Raw genomic sequence first — 21697 nt, forward strand, 5'->3', positions numbered from 1 at the left:
GACAGATTTTAATATTAAAAAAAATTTTTTTTAATGTTTATTCATTTTTTGATGGAGACAGAGCGTGAGTGGGGGAGGGGCAGAGAGAGAGGGAGACACAGAATCCGAAGCAGGCTCCGGGACTTGAGCTGCCAGCACAGAGCCCGACGCGGGGCTCGAACTCACGGACCGCGAGAGCATGACCTACGCTGAAGTCAGACACCTAACCAACTGAGCCATCCAGGGGTCCCCAGTCAGATTTTAATATTAAAAACGGAGCATAATACTGAGGCAGTGATATATTCTCATAGCATCAGTTGAATTTAATTGATAGCCCTGTTTTACTCCTTACTGTCTCTTCTAGATGGATTACAGCAAAGACAGTGCCTCCCTTTAGCCACCGGTGAATAGCTAACTTGGACTTCAGCTAGCTACCTATGTTCTTTCAGAAAACCTTGAGCGAAGGACATTATTCTAACCTTTTACCTAGATGGCAGTAAGCACTTGCCCTGTTCCTAAGTCCTCCCGAGTCCCCACGCTTGCCTCACTGCCAGGGCTGGGTGCATACTCAGGGTGTGTCACCTGACTTCATTTCAGAAATAGTTGGGGGGTGACTTCAATTGGCAGGGCTCTAAGTGGATGAGTTTGTGCTTTGAGAATAGTAGGTCATTTCAAAGTCTCCATTTGTGAGTTGCTTATCGTGTTTATTTCCATTCGCTTTGTAAGGGCGTGCTGGGGATGGAGAAATGAAGGCATGTTAATTTATGCTAATATTTAAATATCCCTATACTTACAATATGAAGCTTTACTTTAAAAAAAAAAAAGTTCTATTATTTAGTTTCTGGTTTTTGCCTGAGTAGCCTGGTTGCCACTCAACATATAAGAAGATCCAAACTCTTCCTGAGTTCTACTAGAAAGTAGGTTCTGTGTTTTCATAAAACTATCCCTTTCATTCGGATTACTTATCTCAATCTGTGCTGGGATGTAATTGCATGTATTTATTTGTGTGATTATTTGAATAATAGCTGTCATTCCCCCTGGGTGCAAAATACTAAGAGATCCAGGATCAGGTCTGATTGTGTTTACCACTGTATACCCATATGCCCAACACAGAGCAGGCTCGCAATCCGTGTTCACTGGTTGAATACATAAGATGAAGCACCAGGACACTTGTCTCTGCTTAAGGACAGAGTGTCAAAAAATACTTGTTCTTTCTCAACAACCAGCTTTCTGCTACTCTGTGCCTTCAAATCCAATGGCTTGAGATTCCTACTAAAACCAAATCAGGGTGCTGATACGAACCATTTGGAGTCTGAATATTGGGTAAAATCAACTTACAGGCCTTTTTAGCTTTTTCTGAAATCCCTTTCCCAGGTTGTTACGCTGTTAAAATAGCTCTACAAGTGGCCTAAATAGGTTACAGCAAAAGGTGATGAAATTTATGGGTTGGGTTTACTTTCTCTTCTTTAACGACAGAATTTGCCAGAAGCAGAGACCATATGGATTCACCCAAGCTGGCCCCTTTTAGAACCATGCGCTGGATGAGGTGCCTCCCTTTTTCAGCAAACAAGGAACAGGCTTGCCCCAGGGACAGGACAGGTCTTGGAAACAGGACAAAGGTTATTCCAGGGCAGTGAGGACACTGGTGCTAAAACAGGTGCTGGCAGCAGCTTGGCCCTAGCAGGTGCGGGGTCTGTGCGAGCTGAAGGAGATGATTTCTAGAGCCCAGAAATCATTTCTAGAGGTCATGAGGACCTCATGGCTGGCCATGACTCAGGCCGGGACTTAGCTTTCTTTCCAAGTGCTGTCGCAAGAGGTCCATTCTAGAATCCTTGCACACCTTGCAAGGACCCTCTCCTTAGCTATGCGTCTTGTTCCTCTGTGTCAGCGCCTCAGGACGGTATGGAGCCAGACCCACTCTCCTGGGCTTGAAATCCCTAAAGGCACCAGGGGTCACCTTGGTGACGTACATCACTTATGGGACTTGGGAAAATTGTCCTTGTCCCTGTGAGCATGTTCCAAGTCCAGTGTTCCCACCCTGTCTTTCCAGGGCCCTTCCCGATGCTCTGTCCTTTCCCCCGTTTGTCACACAGAAAACTCGTACACTCGGGACTCCTTCAGTACCCCCCTCCTCAGCCTGTGGCAGAACTTCCAGGGCTCCATCCCACATTCCACTTCACCATCTCTCCTGCAACCAGTTTCCCCGGGGGAGCCCTGTATTTGTCACTGGTGCTAATATTCCCTCCATCATCCAGGACAAATGCCGCCTGCCTCTCACCTGTGTCCACATCCATCAGGGACCAAGACGAAGTCTTCCCCTGTGGGGCCCCTGTCGGTCATCCTCTTCTTGTACTGCAGACACCGGCGAGGCCTCTGGGACCTAATGACTCCCCCCTCCTCAACCCTGCCCCATCACTAGCACATCCTGGAGGGTGTCAGCCCCCAACTTCTCTATTCTTTAACCCAGCGGATTAAAAATGTCTAGGTTTTTAAGTTGGAAACCATGTGTTGTGCCTACTGGATCTCCTAGGGGATATGTCTACTACAATGCAGTATTCGGAGGTGGCACCGGGGAATCTGCCTTCCAACTGAAATCATGACATCTGACCACATTCCGAATTCACACTGCTAATCCCCCCAGGATGGCTCAGTGATAACACCAACTTTGGAGCCACACACGCCTCAGGTTCAGATCCCAGGTTGAGCACTTACTGGTTTTGTGACCATTAACAGATTATTTACCTTCTAGGTGCCTCGGTTTGCTCCCCTGGAAAATGGGGCCAATGTGAGGATTAAAAATCACGATACGTGATCTAAACCAGCTCAAGCACTATGTAAGGTCAAGATGTCCCCTCCCAGTACATCAGCCACAGATGGAATATCATTCCAAAATACTCCTTTCATCGGGTCATTTTCTTTACTCAAAAATATCTAATGCTTATGTCCAAAGAGCAGAGTTTGGAAAGCGAGGAGGGGGCGGGGGGGGGGGGGTGGTGGTGGTTGGGAATAACTTTACAGTGTAGAAAGCCGACAAACAGTACCTTGGCCAGGTGGTCAAAGATAGTGTCAACAGTGATAAGTCCTGTTGACCGCCTGGAGCCCCTGATAGGGCGAGACACTTTAACCCTGTGGTCTTCCTCCCCCAACCCACAACCCCAGTACAACCATGAGAAAAATACTAGACCAACCCAAGTTAGGCGATGATCTACAAAACACCTGACCACCATTCCTCAATACTGTCTGGGTCATCGAACTTAAGGAAAGTCTGAGAAACTGTCCCAACTGAGGAGACATGACGTACCCCACGGAATGTTGTATTCTGGTGGGAACCTGGGATAGAAACGGGATATAAAACAACAATTAAGGAGATCTAAAAAGGGTATGGGGTTCACTTAACAGTTTTCCATACTAATGAAAGGTATTAATAATAAGGGAAACTGAATGTCCAGTATATGGAAGCTCTCTGTACTATCTTTGCAGTTCAGATGGGTACAGATTTGTAGGGGTATTCTAGATGAAACACTGCAGGCAGAAAAAGGACATTTGGGGAAATTTGAATAAAGAATTCTGTTAATGTATCAATATTGGCTCACTAGTTATGACAAACGTGCCCTCCTCTGAATCCTTCCACTCGTTCCCTCTTTCTCTCCTTTGGGATTTGCACTCTGTCAATGTCATTGAATCCGTCTCTCCTCTACCAAAAGGTCAACCACTCAAGGGCATTCCTCTGGGTCCCCATAGCATTTACCATGTTGCTCCAACCCTACATGTCACTTTCCTCTACCTAAGAGAGGCTTTGCAAAATGGTTTTTAAATTGTGGTAAAATAGACACCACCTGAAAGTTACCATTTTAGCCATTTTATTTTTTTTTTATTATTTAAGTTTATCTATTTACTTTGAAAGGGGCAGAGGCAGAGAGAGAGAGGAGAAAGAGAACCCCAAGCAGGTTCCTTGATGTCAGTGCAAAGCCCCATGTGGGGCTTGATCCCATGAAACCTGAGCCAAAGTTAAGAGTCGGCTGCTTAACCCACCGAGCCACCCGGTGCCCCACATTTAAGTGCATAGTTCTGTGGTATTTATTAAGCACATTCACGTGTTGTGCAACCCTCACCACCATCCATCTCCAGAACTTGTTCGTCTTCTCAAAATGAAACTCTGTTCCATTAAACACGAACTGCCTGCAACCTCCACCCCCTCCCAGCCCACAGTGACCACCATCCTGCTTTCTATGAAACTAACTGCTCCAGGGATCTCGTGTAAGTGCAATCGTACAACATTTGTCTTTTGTGAGCTGACCTCACTTAACATGTCTTTGAGATCCATTCGTGGTGTAGTATGTGCCAGAATTTCTTTTCTTTTTAAGGCTGAATAGTATTCTGTTGTATGTACAGACCACCAAAAAGATCTGTTTTTTAAGTCCTAAAAGGATCACAATTATCATGGGAAGACTTCAAGGAGACCATGGGTGGAAAGATATCAGACCTAGTTTTGGGTTCATCAACTGCTCCCTGCCCCGTGACCACTTGGTTCAGAGTTACTATCATGGGCTGAATGTTTGCGGTCTTCTAAAATTCCTATGTTGAAATCCTAACCCCCAAGGTGGTGGTATTAGAAGGTGGGGCCCTTGGGAGGTGATCAGGTCATGAGGTGGTGTCCTTACAAATAGGATTGGTGCCTTTTTTAAAAGAAATTTTTTAATGTTTATTTATTTTTAAGAGAGAGAAAGAGAGAGAGAGACAGAGCATGAGCTGGGGCAGGGCAGAGAGAGAGGGAGACACAGAATCCGAAGCAGCCTCCAGGCTCCGAGCTGTCAGCACAGAGCCCAACGCGGGGCTCGAACTCACGGACCGTGAGATCGTGACCTGAGCCAAAGTTGGAGGCTTAACCAACTGAGCCACCCAGATGCCCCAGCATGTGACAATATGAATAATAACAGTTATTATTGATGGTCTGTTCTTCCCACTGGCCCCAAACCATATCAATTTCCAGCTGACTGGAACCTAACCATGGGTGTGCCCCATTCCCTCGCTCTGAATTCCTCATTAACTAGTATAGCGTTGCTACTGTCACGCGTTAGTAGAAGATAACATTGGATCATATTGGTCAGAGTCAGCAAAGGTAACCGCCTTCAGGATAAATCCTGCAATCTCAGTGGCTTAATACGGTTAAGGTGTATGGCTTAATCTCAGTGCAATCTCAGTGGCTTAAACTCACTGCAAGTATGGCTTAATCTCACTGCAAGTATGGCTTAATCACTGCAAGTATGGCTTAATCTCACTGCAAGTATGGCTTAATCTCACTGCAATCTCAGTGGCTTAATATGGTTAAGGCAAGCCCTTGTAGGTCAGGTAGCTCTCCTGCACAGTGCGCCTCCAAAAAGTGACTCAGAGTCACCTTCCTTCTTATGATTTCACCTTCTGAGTGGGAGAGATAGAGAAAGCAGAAAAGCCACCTCTCTCTAAACAGTCTCAGCCTGGAAATGATGTTCTGTTCAGAGTCACATGACACCACCTAGGCGCCAGGGGGAAAGACACCCTTCCTGAGGGTCCAGGAGGAGGAAAAAGATGACACAGCACGGTCTCTACCACAGCCGGCCTACAGATACCATGAGCTCAGTGATCCTCTTGGAGACCAGAAAGGTCTTTGGCTAATTCTCTGCAGAGTCTACGGGAGTGATTTTTGTCCAGAGAATTCTGTGGTTGGGCTTCATGGGAATACTAGCCATCACTGACTGCGTGCATACGGAACATCAGACATCAAAATAAATGTTTTGCACACATCACTTCAGCCTCCTAACCGCATTATAAACAAATACAAATATTATTTTACAGATGGGAAAAATATTGTCGCTTCCCTGTACTGCTTTGCTAGAGTCGCCATAACAAAGCACCATGGGCTGGGCGGGGCGGAGCTTAAACCACTGAAATTTATTTCTCGTAGTTCTAGTGGCCACAAGCCCAAGAACAAGGTATCGGCAGGATTCGTTTCTTCTGAGGTCTGTCTCCTTAGCTTGGAGATGGTTGCCTTCTCCTGTTCACATGTTCTTTCCTCTGTGTGCGTACATATCTGTGTCCCAATTTCTTGTTATAAGGACACCAGTCATACTGGTGTAGGGCTCACCCCAAAGACCTTGTTTTTAACTTAGTTTCCTCTGAAAAGAAGTTATCTCCAAAGACATTTACATGTGAGGTACGAGAGGTTAGCACTTCAACGTATAAATTTGGGGGGAGGTGGGAAACACAGTTCAGTCCATAACATTTCCCAATTTTTTCTTATGTGAACATGTCCTATAAAAACAGTTAAGAGTGTGTGCAAAGATTTCACCATAAGTTGTTTATTGTATAGAACCTTGCTTCTAATAACAAAAATATCTTCTAGGAATGAGTTGAGCAGCACTGAACAGAAAATTCAACTTAAAGCTTAAACCTAATGGGTAGTTTGGCTGTAAGTGGTTATTGATATTGGGTCAGTGGCTCTCTGAAAATTTCTTGCGGTTGCATTATGCCCCCACCTCATGGTCACATGCTGGCTACTGTAGCTCAGACATCATGTCTTTGTTTAGGTAGGAAGAAGGAGACATCAAGAAGGATTGCATTTTCTGCCTCTTTTTATTAGGAAAGAAAAACTTTTCTAGAAATCTCCACAGAAAACTTTGTCTAATGTCTCATGGAATGGAACGGGGTGCCTTATCCAGCTCCAGTTGAACATCTAGGAAGAAGGGAGCATTTAGAGTGAGTTTTAGGGTGTATAAAGCTCTGGGATCCCAGGTGGGAGAGAAGAAAAATCAGTATAGGGGTCAGTGAGACTCTATTTTCAAGATTAACATTACTAGAACATTCTGGATGGATCAGGACTTCTCCAATTCACCTGGGAAGAAGTCAGGACTGGTGATGTGGGCTCAGCCAGTGGACCCGATAATTCTACGGGGAAAGGCTAACACTCACCCAGGGTTTGGCTTAGGCAGAGCTCCCTTCCAGACTTAGCACACTTCTTTACAAGCCTCGAGAGTCTAAGCTCTAAAAAAGGCGGGAAAGGGGGTGGGGGGTGGGGGAGAGGCAACTGGATGGCTCAGTCGTTTAAGCTCTCAGTTTTAGCTCAGGTCATGATCTCACAGTTTCATGAGTTCCAGCCCCATGTGGGGCTCTGCATTGACAATGTGGAGCCTGATTGGGTCGGTCTCTCTCTCTCTCTCTCTCTCTCTCTCTCCCTGCCTCCCTCCCTCTCTCTCCTTCTCTCTCCCTCTCCCTCTCTTCCTCTCTCTCTCCCCTTTCCCTGCTCACGCTGTCTCAGTCTCTTTCAAAATAAATAAACCTTAAACATTTTTTTTAAAAAAGGTAGTAGCCTCAGAGGTTTGGTTGTTACTTGTTTGGGAATCTGGTGCTCTAATATTCAAACCATTTTCCACACTGACAGTAAGAGAACAAGGATAGTAGATCACCCGGGCCTAGGTAAGCAGCTGACACCCTCCAACATCCTCTCCCATCTTGCATTTGGAATAAGAATCGAGCCTTCTGGGCCCCCAGGATTATTAGGTAGTTGAGGAGAAAGGCCGCCCAACTGCCGTGTGCAAGGACTCAGACAATTAACTGGAAAAATAAAAGGCAAGTCTATAATAGTGCCCCAGGTAGGTTGTAAACATGCCAAGTAGGTTATACTTTCCAAAACTTCCACAGTGAACATGCTTTGGTTTTGTAATAGAAAACAAAACATACTATTTTTTTAAGAATAAAGATAGTTACTATTGACAAAAAGAGAAGAGGCCCGATTTTTTAACAATTTCAAGTGATACCTTGCATAGTAGCAAAAGCAAATAAAACTTGTAAACCATCCACACGCCCAACCTCTAGGGTATTGTACATTCACTTGGTAGAATTTAGAGTCGTTAAAATAATAAATATGGGCACCGTGTCAACACATGGAAAGTGTAAATGAATAAAAAGAACAAAGACACACACGTTCATTGTTTGGCACCATGGAAAATCATGTTTAGACAATGATAAGAAGGAAACATAACAGCGTTAGGTAAATAGTTGGCATTTTCAAATAAAGGATTCTTTGTGCTTTGGAGAGGTGTGAGGTATAAGTCTCCATAGAAAACGTTTTTTAAAAATAGCAAACCCACTTGGTGCGGCCTCTGTTAGGGACAGCGTGGCCCCATTTGCCCCTCGGGTTCAGATCGTCAGGGCTGTCGTGTGCCAAAGTAGAACATAAGAAGTAAGTTCATCCTCCCATCTTCTCCCCAGCTCTGCCCTTCCGAGAAGCTCAGCGCTCCAGGTCAGTCGGTCAGCCAGTCTCTCCCTCAGCTTTCCACAGACCAAGTTCGTTGGACCCATCCTCTATCAACTTGCCCTCTGCTCCCTGGTAGGTCGCCAACATGCAGGAGTTAACCTCTGTTTATATAACCGGTTGGGACATACTGGAGTTTGCCATCCTTCTTGGGAAATATTGTTCTTTCTTGCACAATATTACTTTCTACTCCCCCCACCCCGGCCTCCAATTTTAAAAGTACCCAAGTGCCCATTATAAGGAATTTCTAAATTTTACAAATTACATTGTGAAGCAGTCTGTTATGGTCCGGGGGCCGGCCACGTCCGCCGTCATTCCTAGGCGAGCCTTACCCACGGGGCGCGTGCTGTGCTGCCCTGTGGTTCTGCCGCTTGGCCAAGACTGGCTGGACCAGGCTGGACACCTGCCTAGAGGCTAGCATTCTGGACAGCACAGCTCTGGAAGAAATCTGGTCCCCAGGTACAGGAGAAATAGAAGAGTCAAGAGCTTGGCATCCAGCGTCCAGTCAGCCCAACTGTGGGGCCCAGTCTGACCGTGTGGCCCAGGCCTGAGTCCTGGGCTCTCTGCCTTGTATTCCAGGATCAGGACACGGCTCCTAGTCTCTCCTCCTGCTGCAGTCCCTGCCCAAGTTCCCTTCTTGCTTCTTGTCCTTGCTCCCACACACCGCCCTTGCCCCCTACAGCCCTCTGGGGGCTGATCCTGCCCTTGGCCGCCTTCACAGACCAGTACTCCAGACATCACATTCCGCTCACCTGGCGTCAGCCTGCACCTCCCTCCCTCCCTCCCTCCCACCCCCGCCCCTCTGAATCTTTTATTCCAAGCCTCACCCCTTATCTTTGAGATCTGACCTTGCCCCTTGGGACTCCTCCTAAATACCACATCTGCCAAGTGTGTTAGAAGGTTGAGTGAACGGAGGAAGCATGTGGAGAAACAGAAGTTACAGATACAACCCTCTCCGTCCCAACTGAAGCCAGGCTTTGCCGGGTGCTAGGGCTACGCAGAGGGAAGCAGGACAGAAGTTCACGGATGGTCTGGTTTGAAAGGTATACTTGACTCATGTCCAGCTTGAATTCCCCTCAAGCCCCCCGCCACCCAAGTCCCCACCTGCCTCCACAGGACAGGGCCATCCTTCCCCAACCCCTGGGGACGCAGTAACAATCCTAAGGAGAGCTTGGCAGAGATTCCCCTTCTGGTCCATCCAAAGTCAACACCTGTCCCCGCTTCCAAGCTTCAGTTTCCCAGTAGAGGATATGGGTCTTCTAGGAAAACTAGGACACACGCGGCATTCATCGGGGTGGATATGAATGGACAGATGGCTTGCTCATGTTATCTCACGCCTCCCACCCTGTCCCTCTCAACTATGGCATTCCTGCTCTGGCTTTTTTATCATCATCTGAGCCGAAGCAACAATTCGGACAGCAGGCCTCTTATTCCTCCGTGTCAATGACATTTAAGTTCTCTGACGGGCAGGAAAAGGGATGAGGCGTTTGTTTGACATGAGCACAGTCCCGAAAAGTGACAAGATCTTGTCCACGAGCATAGAGTCAACATACTTCATCGCCAATGTGGCTAAGAAGTTGTTAGAGGAAGCGATGTATCTGAAGTGCGTATTTGGAACGCAGGTGGGCAGGAGGTCACAGCACAGTCATCTGGAGGGACACTTCCGTACATATTCACAGTCCCGCCAGCCTGCATGCAGCCCCTGTCCTCAGGACATGCCATTGGACCCCAGCCGTGCCTCTTCTGCTGTGTGGAGAAGAGTGAATTAATAATAAGGGAGAGGGGAGGCAACAGTCTGGAAAATCCAGTGCTCCGTTAAAACGGGTTTTAAATCACGACCGCGGAAGTATTTTGTGAGCCCCTTTGCCGCCCAGCATTTAGGGTCAGACCTCTGAAGGTGACGTGATTAGCTGAGATGTGGTTAAATATATCTGTGCCACTCTAATACATCCTTTCCTGACTTCCGCTGCCATCTAAACATGTTTAATAATCAAACTGTTTCTTTTACCGGTAAAATGTGGCATCTTCTATTTAGCTACGTAATTTGTCATAAAACCTGACTGGAAGACAGAAGACTCTGGCTGACTTCCATTCCAGTTACAGGACCCACGGTGGTCATCAGACACAGGTTGTGATCAGAAAAATTGAGGGCTGGAAGGGCTCTTACAAAAGGTTGCCAATCTTCTATAAGCTTGAAGGCAGGAGACGGTTGCTAACGTCAAACTTTCTCAGCTGGTTGTTCCGTCTTCCTCTGATGATTCAGGTCTGTGACTCCCCCACAGTGCCTCGGAGACACCCTAAGGCCACCAGCCACGGGCTGCAGAAGACACAGGGGACCGTGCTGCCTCCAGAAAACATTCGCATTTGTCTGTGTCCCACAGAGGTGGAGCATATTTTGAGTACAATATTCGGTTCCAGAGGCTGAAAAGTTTGGATTTGAGTTGAGTTTTAGAGATGAGTAAGTCATCAGCCCTATGAAGCACACGGTTTAGACCACACTTGTGATCATTCATTGTAGTTTTTCACACCTTGCACAGAGCTGTTAAGATCTTGTGAGCGGTTCGCACTTGGGAAAACTCACATATGGTTTAAAAGGTCTGAGAGATTTGACTGAGGGCTTCAGCTACGCTCCAGTCTCCCCTGCATCTCTCGCCAAGCCTGGCTGAGCACCGCCCCCTCTGCCTCCACAGTTTCCTGGACACCCCACTTGGGTTGCCCATGTGCACCTCCAGCTGAAGAGCCTCCCCGTGGGTCTCCGAAGCCTCTGTGCCATCCTGCGAGCTGGGAAGCTTGGAGTCATCCCCCTTTGCTCCCCTTCGTCCCCAGCCAACAGGTCCCCAAGCCCCTTGGGCGCTGGATCAGAAACACGACGCGGGTGCTACCCCTGACTATTTCAGGCTTCCTCCTGCGGCAACCTGCCCACTGGCCCCCTGCTTCTAGGCTTCACCTCTTCCCCCCCGCTGCTCTTCCTGAGAGTCCTTCTTCTTGAGACCAATCTGCTGAAAGGCTTTCAAAAGATCGAATTCAAGCTCTCCAGGGGAGCACACAATGCCCTCGAGCACCTGAACATCATGCTAACCTGCCGTCCCTTCTCCCACCAGCCCTCACGCACTCAATGCGCGAGCCCCACTGAGTTGCACTTCAGGCCTTGGCCATGAGCACACTTCGCACCTAGCGTGTACCCCTTATCCACATGGTAAACTCACTCATCCCTTGAGGCCTTCCTATAAAGTTTTCTCAACTCCCCCAACAGCCACACGTCTCAGAGCCCTTATATAATGTTTTGCCTTCATGCATCTATGTGTCCCCTACTAGCCTCTGAGCTCCTGGGGGGATTGGAGGTGGGGGGTGGGGGGGCACAAAACTCATGCCCAGGGCATGCCATCTAGCATACATCTAGCCATACACATGGCCTGGCCTGATAAATCAGGTCTGTCCATGCAGATTTAACCAGTTCCATTATGGCTGAGACAGGGGAAGAGAAGAGAGCCCCTGAAAACAAGATATCACTTACTAAGCTTTTGTACCAGGGGTCAGAATCTGTGCCGGACCCTTCCTACGTCAACTTCCTGGATCCTCACGACAGCTCTGTGAAGATAACAGTACTATCACACGTTACGGGAAACCACATCCATGGCATACTGAGCCTCAGAGAAGCTAAGTCTCTTGCCCACGGCCCAAAGTCTGGACTCTCAGCTACTGCACTGGCAAAGCAATGGTTCCAGAACGCATCCTTTCATATCCAACAGTGGTGGTGTGGACTCGGCTCAGGGCTAAGTGCCCTTGGGGAACTTTTTACAGTTTAGGGGTAGCTGGGGGTGCAAGAGCATGTTGGCTGGGCAAGAGCACTCAAAGAGCCATTTTCGTTTGGACTGGCATTCTGATTGGTTGAACAGTTTCTTTCCATCTTGGGCCCCATCTGTTGATTACCAGCTGCCTTGTAAGTGCCCACAAAGTCCACCTACAAAGCAGAGACATCCAGGGCCCTGGTGATCCGGCCAGACGACCAATTATTAAGTTCAGGTTGGCGTTGGAGGTGTCCTGGGCCGTGGCGACCAGAAACTTCCCTAGAAACTTGACATTCAGCGACAAAAATGGCTTTGGAGGGGCGCCTGGGTGGCTCAGTCAGTTAAGCATCCGACTTCGGCTCAGGTCATGATCTCATGGTTCATGAGTTCGAGCCTCACACTGGGCTCTTTGCTGTCAGCACAGAGACTGCTTTGGATCTTCTGTCCCCCTCTCTCTCTGCCTCAGAAACACTCTCTCACACACTCTAAATATATATGTTTATTTATTTATTTTTTAAAATATTTTTTTTTCAACGTTTATTTATTTTTGGGACAGAGAGAGACAGAGCATGAACGGGGGAGGGGCAGAGAGAGAGGGAGACACAGAATCGGAAACAGGCTCCAGGCTCTGAGCCATCATCAGCCCAGAGCCCGACGCGGGGCTCGAACCCCCAGACCGCGAGATCGTGACCTGGCTGAAGTCGGACGCTTAACCGACTGCGCCACCCAGGCGCGCCTATTTATTTATTTTTTAAATGGCTCTGGATTGTTTGGGCAGGACCCATCCAAAAATACATACCAAAGGACCACGCCTCCCCCCCCCATCTGGCTCCTCGAGGGACCCAAGTGCGGGGCTTAGGCAGCTCCTGGCTGGATACGTGCCAACCCACCCTGTCTCCAGAGCCCCTCTCCACTCCTCCACAATTTAATCACGCTCCGGATCTATTCTGGGCCACGCTCATTTCCCGTGGTGGAAATTAGGTTTTGACCGTGTTCCTCTCACATTTAATCTGTTCATTCTAATTACAGCCAGTGGCTTCAGCTCAAGGAGGACTCTTCCTGAGGTACGCGGACGATTCTGTGGGAACAGGAGGCCCCTCAGAAGCCCCTCCCTCGCTCTCTGTTTTGCACCTCCTGCTGAGGCAGGACTGCATGGGATTTGTTGCTGACCCTGGCCTTTCACTGTCACTCCATAAAGGCTGTGCGCGGAAGCCCCACGCTGGCAACGATTTGCTAGCCAAGGGGACACCTAGTGTTGGAAGGGACAAAATACAACAATGAGGTGTTCAGAATATTCTTTCTTTTTCTTTCTTTTTTTTTTAGCAGCTTTATCAAAGCATGATGGACATATAAACATTGCATAGGTTTAAGGTATACAGCTTGATGTTTTAAAATGCATACATCGTGAAATGATCACCCAAATCAAGCCAATTAACATATCCATTGTCTCCATATAGTTCCAGTTTCTTTTTGGGTTTGTATTTGGGGGTAGGGGCATGGGGATGGGAATCAAGATCTGCTCTCTTAGCAAATTTCGAGTATACAAAACAGTATGGTTAACTATAGTCACCTTGCTGTGCATAGGATCCCCATTTACCATTCATTGCCAATGGTAAAACTTTGTGGCCTTTCAGGTTAAGCATATTCTTTTGAGTCTCATTTTTCTTCATTTATCTTTCAGGGTTTGTAAACTGTATCACTGAAGGTCAAATGCTGCAGATCGGAGCCTCACTACATTTTTTAATCTGGCATTTCTAGGGAAACTGGCCTTCTTCTCCCTCTCAGCTGCATTGGGTCTATGGGTGCATATTTAAAAACAAAATTCTTATTTTCAAAGTTCTTTGTCATCATCCCCCAAAAGTATTTTCAAGCATCTCTAATTTGAGGGGCGGGGTCAGCATTTGGCAAAATGGAGGCAGCCAGAGGTGGGGGAAAGAGGCTCAGCCAGCAGGTGGGGGACTAGATTCTGGTCCCTGCTCTGCCCTCTTGAACATGCCCATCAAAGCAAGTTATTGACCTCTGTGAGCCTCGGTCTCCTGAGCTGACCAATAAAGAACTTGAACTACAGAATCTTGAAGGTTCCTTCCAGCTGTAAAACTGTATAAATGTATGAGAGGCAATGGATTGTTATTTAGACCTCGTGGGAGCTAGAGGCTAAAGGAGGAAGAAAATTAGAATGTGTCCTGATCACCTTTCTGGTATGTGAGCACTAGTTATTTAGGGCACAGGAGAATTAGCTGAAGGGTCCTCCAGTCCCATTTTGCAAGCCCGTCTGTGAATTATTCATGCCTTACTTGCAGCATAAAACTGGAGTGGGTAATTGCAGGTTTGACTTCCGAGAGGAGATAAACACAGGGAGGGAATGTTGTTTGCTAGAGAGCGTAGAACAGGCTTTTCAGACGGAAAGGGACTTTATAGATTATCTAGTCCACACCCATCCACTTCCAGACAAAGAAAGCAACACTCAGGCTGACTTCAGAGATGGGATCAAGATCACACAGCTAGTTCCTTGCAGAGTCGGGACGCTGCACTGACGGAAAAGAAGCTCGTGGCATTCACAAGCCAACCCATCCAATGGTAGCGAGACTGCTTTCCATGTCAATGTTTGCAAGAAGCACATAACACCTGGTAAAACGGTGACAAATGTTCAAAGTCATTGCTCTGTGCACACGTAAGTCACAAGCAGACCTCAGATGTCCTTGAGAGAGAAGAGAGAACTGGTCCCAGGAAAGGGGAAAGACAATTCTGAGGAAGCTATTTATCTCTCAGATATGGAGCCTGTCCGAGGATGATCGGCCCTGCCTTCCTGAATCTTGGGCCAAGTAACAAAATGTTCCATTTGCAATGTTTCTAATGGTGATGTTGAACATGAAGAATTACAATATCACTAAATTTTCTCCCCAAGTTTTTGCATACTGAAAAGAGGTCAACTTTACCAGCCTCATGTCTTTTCATCGTCCTCCTTCCCCACCGCCCTCCAACCTCAACGCTGGCCTCCCTGTGGGTCCCAGAACCTGGCGGCCCTGGTCCTGGGTCCTGTGCCTCAGCCCTCCTGCATGGATGCTTCCCCGCCTGGCATGCTTGTCTGCTGGGATCCACCGGACTCATTACTCCGCCTCCTTCAAGCCTGCTCAAATGTCGGCTTTGCAGGAGATCTTCCTTGATCACCCTGTAACTTAGGGGGCCACCCCACTCCTAGCCTCCTCACTTTGCTCTATTTTCCCTAGCACTCACCACCACCAACCCTCATACTGTCACCGTCACCCTCTAGTGTGCAAGGTGCTTGAGGGAAAGGGCTCTGATTTATTGTGTTCTCTGTGGATCCCAGGGCCCTAGTACAGCGTCTGGCACATGGTAAGAGTTTCATAAATGCTCTCTGAGTGCATGCAAGCTTTTACCTGCTTCCTGTTTTCTGTCCCTCCTGTCCTCTGCCTTCAAACCGTAGCCTCTCTCCTAGACCTGGAAGTGTTTGATCTGCCTACTTGTCCTCTGAGGAAGCCAGAAAGGTTAGGTGAATTGTCCAAAGTCATGGAACCAGGACTTGACCTTGGATCTTTTGTTGACCCCCAGCCCAGGACTCTTCCCATAGCCCTGAGTTTCCCTGGGGGATGGCTCCCTTCCCCACCTGGCCCTGGATTTCTCTGCTGGACACGCGTCCTCACAGCTCGTTTGAGCAGTGCTCCATCCTGACTCTGCCACTAGCTGGACATGTGGCTTTGGCCAAGCTATTTACCTTCCCTCTGCCTTGGGCTTCTCATTGCTCAAGGGGAGTATGTGCCTTATAGGATTTTCCAAAGGATTGACTAAACACAGATCCTCCCATAATGTGAAGTGACCCTCTGCTGCTTTCCTTCCCTTTTGCTGGCTTCTGAGGACCAAGGAATTAAAAAAAAAAAAATTATGTTTCTCGAAGTCTCCTCTGTTGCAAGGCTAAACTCCTCACAGAGACTGTAGAAATACTTAGGGAGTAAAGCAAATGGGAAAGGACAGATGGCAGGGAGAAAAGCCTCCACCTCATGGGGCCATGTCCTGGACAGGGCTGGCCCACGGCTTCAGGCTCCTGAGCCTGATGTCCCCATTAAAACTGATGATGAGACCATCAGGGAACTACAAATCAAAACCACACTGAGAAACCACCTCATGCCCATCAGAGTGGCTACAACGAACAAATCAGGAGACTATAGGTGCTGGCGAGGATGTGGAGAAACGGGAACCCTCTTGCACTGCTGGTGGGAATGCCAACTGGTGCAGCCGCTCTGGAAAACAGTGTGGAGGTTCCTCAAAAAATTAAAAATAGACCTACCCTATGACCCAGCAATAGCACTGCTAGGAATTGACCCAAGGGATACAGGAGTGCTGATGCATAGGGGCACTTGTACCCCAATGTTTATAGCAGCGCTTTCAACAATAGCCAAATTATGGAAAGAGCCTAAATGTCCATCAACTGACGAATGGATAAAGAAGATGTGGCTTATATATCCAATGGAATACTACTTGGCAATGAGAAAGAATGAAATCTGGCCATTTGCAGCAACCTGGATGGAACTGGAGGATATTATGCTAAGTGAAATAAACCAGGCAGAGAAAGACAGATACATATGTTTTCACTCATATGTGGATCTTTAGAAACTTAACACAAGACCATGCAGGAAGGGAAGGGCGGGGAGAAAAGCTACAGAGAGGGAGGGAGGCAAACCATAAGAGACTCAAAAACTGAGAACAAACTGAGGGTTGATGGGGGGTGGGAGGGAGGGAAAGATGGGTGATGGGCATTGAGGATGCCCACCTGTTGGGATGCGCACTGGGTGTTGTATGGAAACCAATTTGACAATAAATTATATTTTAAAAACAAAACAAAACAAGACAAAAGTTGATGCTGAAAATGAGCAAAGCCTCCAGGAAGCTAGATAAGGCAATATGGGACATAGTCTGTTCTTCTCAGGGATCAGTTTGTTGGCAAAATACCTGTTTCAAAAGTCATCTTAAAGGGGCAGGAATCATGATTTCATTAGAGACCAATGTAATGAATATTTCCCCAACTCTGCTCTTTGGTATTTAAGAGAAAAAAAAAAAAGGCAGGGGTGCTCTGTGATCTCAGTATAATTCATAAAACACTGGGTTTAAGAGCTATCCAACTGCATTTATACAGGACTTTTCAGAGCCTTGATTATGTTTAAGTATGCTGTGGTTCTCCAAGAGGAACGGAGGTATACACACGCTAAAATATTTTCCCCATTTACTTGTACTCTTTCTCCCCCACATAGCGGTTCTTGCAATTAATGTTCTATGGATCCCATTTGGGGGGGAAATTCAGCTATAGACAAACTTCCTTATATGAAACCTAACTGCTAGGGCCACAGAGACTCAATGGCTTGACCAAGATCAGTCGCTAATTAGCGGCACAACCAGGGCAAGAGGCTGCATCCTGCTGTGTTTTCTATGCTGTTTCGTCTACACAGCATTGAGGGTGGGAAGGCCTTGAAGTCAGAGCAGCTCTAGCGAGAGATCGGGCTATTTCCACTCAAGGAAATAAACTGGCATGGAGCATAACCGCTGAGACAGACGTTTTAGAGACAAAGAATAAAAAAATGCACAAGAGTGTGTGCGTTGTAGGAGCAAGATCACCAGCACTGAAAGATGTCTTCTTCCCCCAAAGCGGTTGAATAGTCCCGGAAAACCCCAGCCCTAGCCCTCTCCTGCGCTCACACGTTCCCGGGAATAGTTAGCCCCAAACTGGGTCTGCATCAGTGGCGGCAGCATAGTATGTCTCAACGTAAAGAGGCAGAAAAATGGAGCCCAAAGATAGCCACGTGGCAATTCCCAGAACCTGTCGATGTCACTTCCTGTGGCAAAGGGGACTTTGTGGGTGTTTAGGTTAAGGGTTTTGACATTATCCTGGGTTATCCGGGTGGGTCCTACACACAGTCACGAGGGTCCTTACAAGAAGAAGGCAGAGGGCGATTTGACTCCAGAGGGGAGAAGGCTCTGTGATAATGAAGAAGATCAAGAAGGAGGCGTCAAGTCACAGAGTTGCAAAAGGCGAGGAAACAGATTCTCCCCTGGAGCATTCAGAGGGAAGCAGACCTGTCCACATCTCACGTAGGACTTCCGATCTCCAAAACTAGAACAGAACAAATTTGTGTTGCTTTAAGCCACTGTATTCGGGATGATTTAGGACAGCAGCGATAGAAATTTAATACATCAAAGAACTAGAATGTGTTATGCCAAGTAAAATAACTCAGTCAGCGAAAGACAAATATCATGTGACTTCACTCATATGCATAATGTAAGAAACACAACAGATGAACATAGCAGAAGGGAAGGAAAAATAAGATCAAAACAGAGAGGCAGGCAAGCCATAAGAGACTCTTAAATACAGAGAACAGACTGAGGGGTGCTGGAACGGAAGTGGGTGGGGGGATGGGCTAAATGGGTGACGGGCATCAGGGAGGGCACTTGAGGGCACTGGGTGTTGTATGGAAGAGATGAGTCTCTGGGTTCTACTCCTGAAACCAATATGACACTGTATGTTAACGAACTTTAATTTAAATAAATAACATTTTTTTTTTTTAAGGATAGAAAGAAAACTAATACATCAAGTTTAATGAGAACATCCCAGCTCACTCTGGGAAGGTTGTGCCACCCAGATAAGGTGACTGCAGGTAATGGCACACTGGGTGGTGTGACAGGTCAGGTGTGTGGCTCAGTCACCCCACAGTGCTGGCAGCCGCCCAGAGTTCTCCTCCGAGCATGGCCCCTGACATAGCTTCAGGTAAAAGGAGTTAAGCTTCCCTGTTCAGAGATAAGGACATCTTATCCTTCTATGGAGTCGTTTATTTGTCCCTCTTGCAAAAAAGTAGGCGGTGACAGCTCGGTGACACCACACCACTGATGGTTTTCCTTGGCACAATCATGGGTTAGCCATTGGGCAAAATGCAAGTCTAGCAAGTCAGGTCTGCCTGGAACAGGATACGCTTGCTTCCAAAGCATTTCAACATTTCCAGGGTGTATTTGTTCCCACACGTTCTGTGACACTTTTTGACGTCATTATCACTCCGCATGGCCCGCACCGGCGCTTCATAATGTAACAGCTCAACATCGAATCTGAAGCCTAAGAAGCTATTTCGACTGAAGCCCTCAAAACCCGGCACGAGTTAGAAGGGGTTTCTTACGGGCCAAGGCATCTGAAGAAGCATCTCCGTGATATCGGTCATTCTGTGCATTGAAAATAGGGTCTTGGGCAACACTTATTAAGTGGGTTAAACCCCAGCTGTGTGATACCATTGCTACAGGCTGCTCTGTTTTCTTGCGACTTCCCAGAGTGGGTAGGGAGGGGAGGGCAGGTGTCTAAGGCGACCATCTGTGATGCCAGCAGCAAACTAAAAAACCTGAGCCACAGGTCGAGTTATCCAAGCACCATACAAGTCACCAGGGCTAGACACGGGTTTGAACGAAATGGGAAAAGTTACACTGACCCCCCCTAGATTTAATCCCATTGCCAGACAGAGGGTAAAGACAGGGGGATGGGACGTCACAGCCACAGCCTTCATGACACTATTTCAGCCTTTTTCTTACTTCTCTTTCAGGATGGACAAATCCACGAAACCCTACAGGCTGCACAGAAATAAGATTGCTACGGGCCCCCAGGTCTGGGAACTGCCGTCGGAATTGAGGGTGTTGAGTTGTACAGCTTAAACCTCTTAACCCAGGAGCCCGAGACTTGGTTTTGGAAGCACTGGAATTCTCTTCCTGCCAAGCAGATCTGTGGGAGTCTCATGTGAAATTCTCCTTGTCACTCAAGGGCAATGAAGGGAGAATGTTACAGAGCCAGGCTGCCTGGGTTTGAATTCCAGCTCTACCATTTACCAGCTGTGTGACCGTGGCCAGCTATTTAAACATCTCTGCCTCAGTTTCTGTGAAAAGATAAAAAAAAAAAAAAAAAAAGTGACCTACCTCAAAGTGCTGTGGTGATCTTGAGACGGGGTTAGTATGTATCAATGTCCCAATAGCTCCTGGAAAAAAAAAATTCAGTAAAGGTTTGCTCATCTTCCATAATAAAATAATAGCCAGGAATAACATAAAAGGTCGTTCACTGAATGACCCATTTTTTTTAAGCTTATTTATCTGTTTTTAGAAAGAGAGAGGGAAAGAGAGAGGGAAAGAGAGAGAGAGAGAGAGAGAGAGAGAGAGAGAGAGAGAGAGAGAGAGAGAGAGAGAATGAATTCCAAGCAGGCACCACACTGTCAGCACAGAGCCCAACATAGGGCTTGAACCCATGAACCATAAGGTCATGACCTGAGCCGAGATCAAGAGTCAAGTGCTTAACCAACTGAGCCACCCAGGTGCCCTGAATGACCAAATTAAAAAAAAATTTTTTAGCATTTATTTATCTTTGAGAAAGAGAGAGACAGAGAATGAGCAGGAGAGGGCAGAGAGATAGGGAGACACAGAATCCGAAGCAGGTTCCAGGCTCTGAGCTGTCAGCACAGAGCCCAATGTGAGGCTCGAACTCACAAGCTGTGAGATCATGACCTGAGCTGAAGTCGGATGCCTAACTGACTGAGCCACCCAGGCACCCCAGCTGAATGACCAAATTTTAAAATTGATAGTTTCTATAATCTTTATATTATGATCAGAAGGGCTGGCTGTTGTAACAGATCACTGCCCAGTTTTGTTGATTTAACACGATAGAACCTCCTTTCTCAGGGCAAATCTAAAGCACGTGTCCTTGATCAGCAGGCAGCTCTCCAGGGACCAGGCTTCCTTCCATCATGTGACTCCACATAATCCACACATGGCTCCAAGGTTGCCCTAGCTCTGCCCTACATTGGAACCAGTCAAAGCAGGACATGGGAGGAAGGACAAGGGAAGTTTTGTGGGCCTGGCCTACAGGCAGAACCTCTCAAGTGCCCACAATCCTTTGGCCAGAACCCAGCCTATATACCCACCTGCAAGGGAGGTGGGCAGCTTAACAGCTGGCATTCCCTACCATACTTCATCAGAAGACATATATGAGAGGATTCCATTGCCTTCAAACAATCATCCCCCCATATCTGAATTTAGTTTTGGTTTCTAGTTGGGTTTTAGTTTCTCCCTAGCCACTCCAAGTTCAATATATATCAGGGATTTCTGGGCCTCAGAAAGGCTCTGGGGAATGAGAATCCCCTATATATTTCAAAGTACAAGTGCTGATGCTTTCTCAAGTGTCAGGATTTTATAAATGATGAGTTGGATTTTCTCTCTTGCAATAACATATTTTCAGCTTCATCCATTGCCTTTTGGTATCCCCTGATTCACAGGTTTGTTAAAATAATTTCATCAAAGGAGTAGCTGGCTTCTAGTTTATGCAAAAGAAAAAGACTCACAGAATCTAAAATGCGAAACACACAAGAAATTGACATTCAGTAGCATTGGCTACAAAGTGGCTGCTGTAAAACAACTACTTTTTAAATCACAAGGCAAGTCCTAAATTGTAACCAAAACTATAAAGCAGACTTAAAAGCTGTGGAAGCTACCAAAAGCACCACGACTTATTCTTGACTTTACAAACGCTCATTTATATTGTATTTTTATAAATGCCTTTTTTTTTTTTTAATGCCAACACTTTGGTTTCTAACAGGGAGCACTAGACATATATAGGTTT

At 47.0% G+C, this 21697-nt stretch overlaps 1 protein-coding gene across 12 annotated transcripts in view; it reads right to left on the minus strand.

Moving 5' to 3' along the window:
* Positions 1-9073: 9073 nt before the first annotated feature.
* The window catches only part of LOC123384769, a 104999-nt gene continuing 92375 nt past the window's right edge, over positions 9074-21697 (minus strand). For 3 of the 12 annotated variants that reach the window (XR_006596289.1, XR_006596290.1, XR_006596291.1), the window contains 2 exons: positions 20008-20066; positions 16552-18175 (listed from right to left, as the gene is read on the minus strand). Coding sequence is in view for 9 of the 12 variants with exons in the window: in XM_045055220.1 (XP_044911155.1) it covers positions 13013-13303; positions 20008-20066 (350 nt within the window). In the remaining 3 variants the exon portion in view is untranslated. Of the gene's footprint in view, positions 10013-12762; positions 13304-13419; positions 14680-16551; positions 18176-20007; positions 20067-21697 lie in introns of those variants that run through there. The other 9 variants (XM_045055225.1, XM_045055218.1, XM_045055220.1 and 6 more) reach the window with 7 other exon arrangements.

Source organism: Felis catus, chromosome B1 (assembly GCF_018350175.1).
Source record: "Felis catus isolate Fca126 chromosome B1, F.catus_Fca126_mat1.0, whole genome shotgun sequence".
NCBI classification, from domain to species: Eukaryota; Metazoa; Chordata; class Mammalia; order Carnivora; family Felidae; genus Felis; species Felis catus.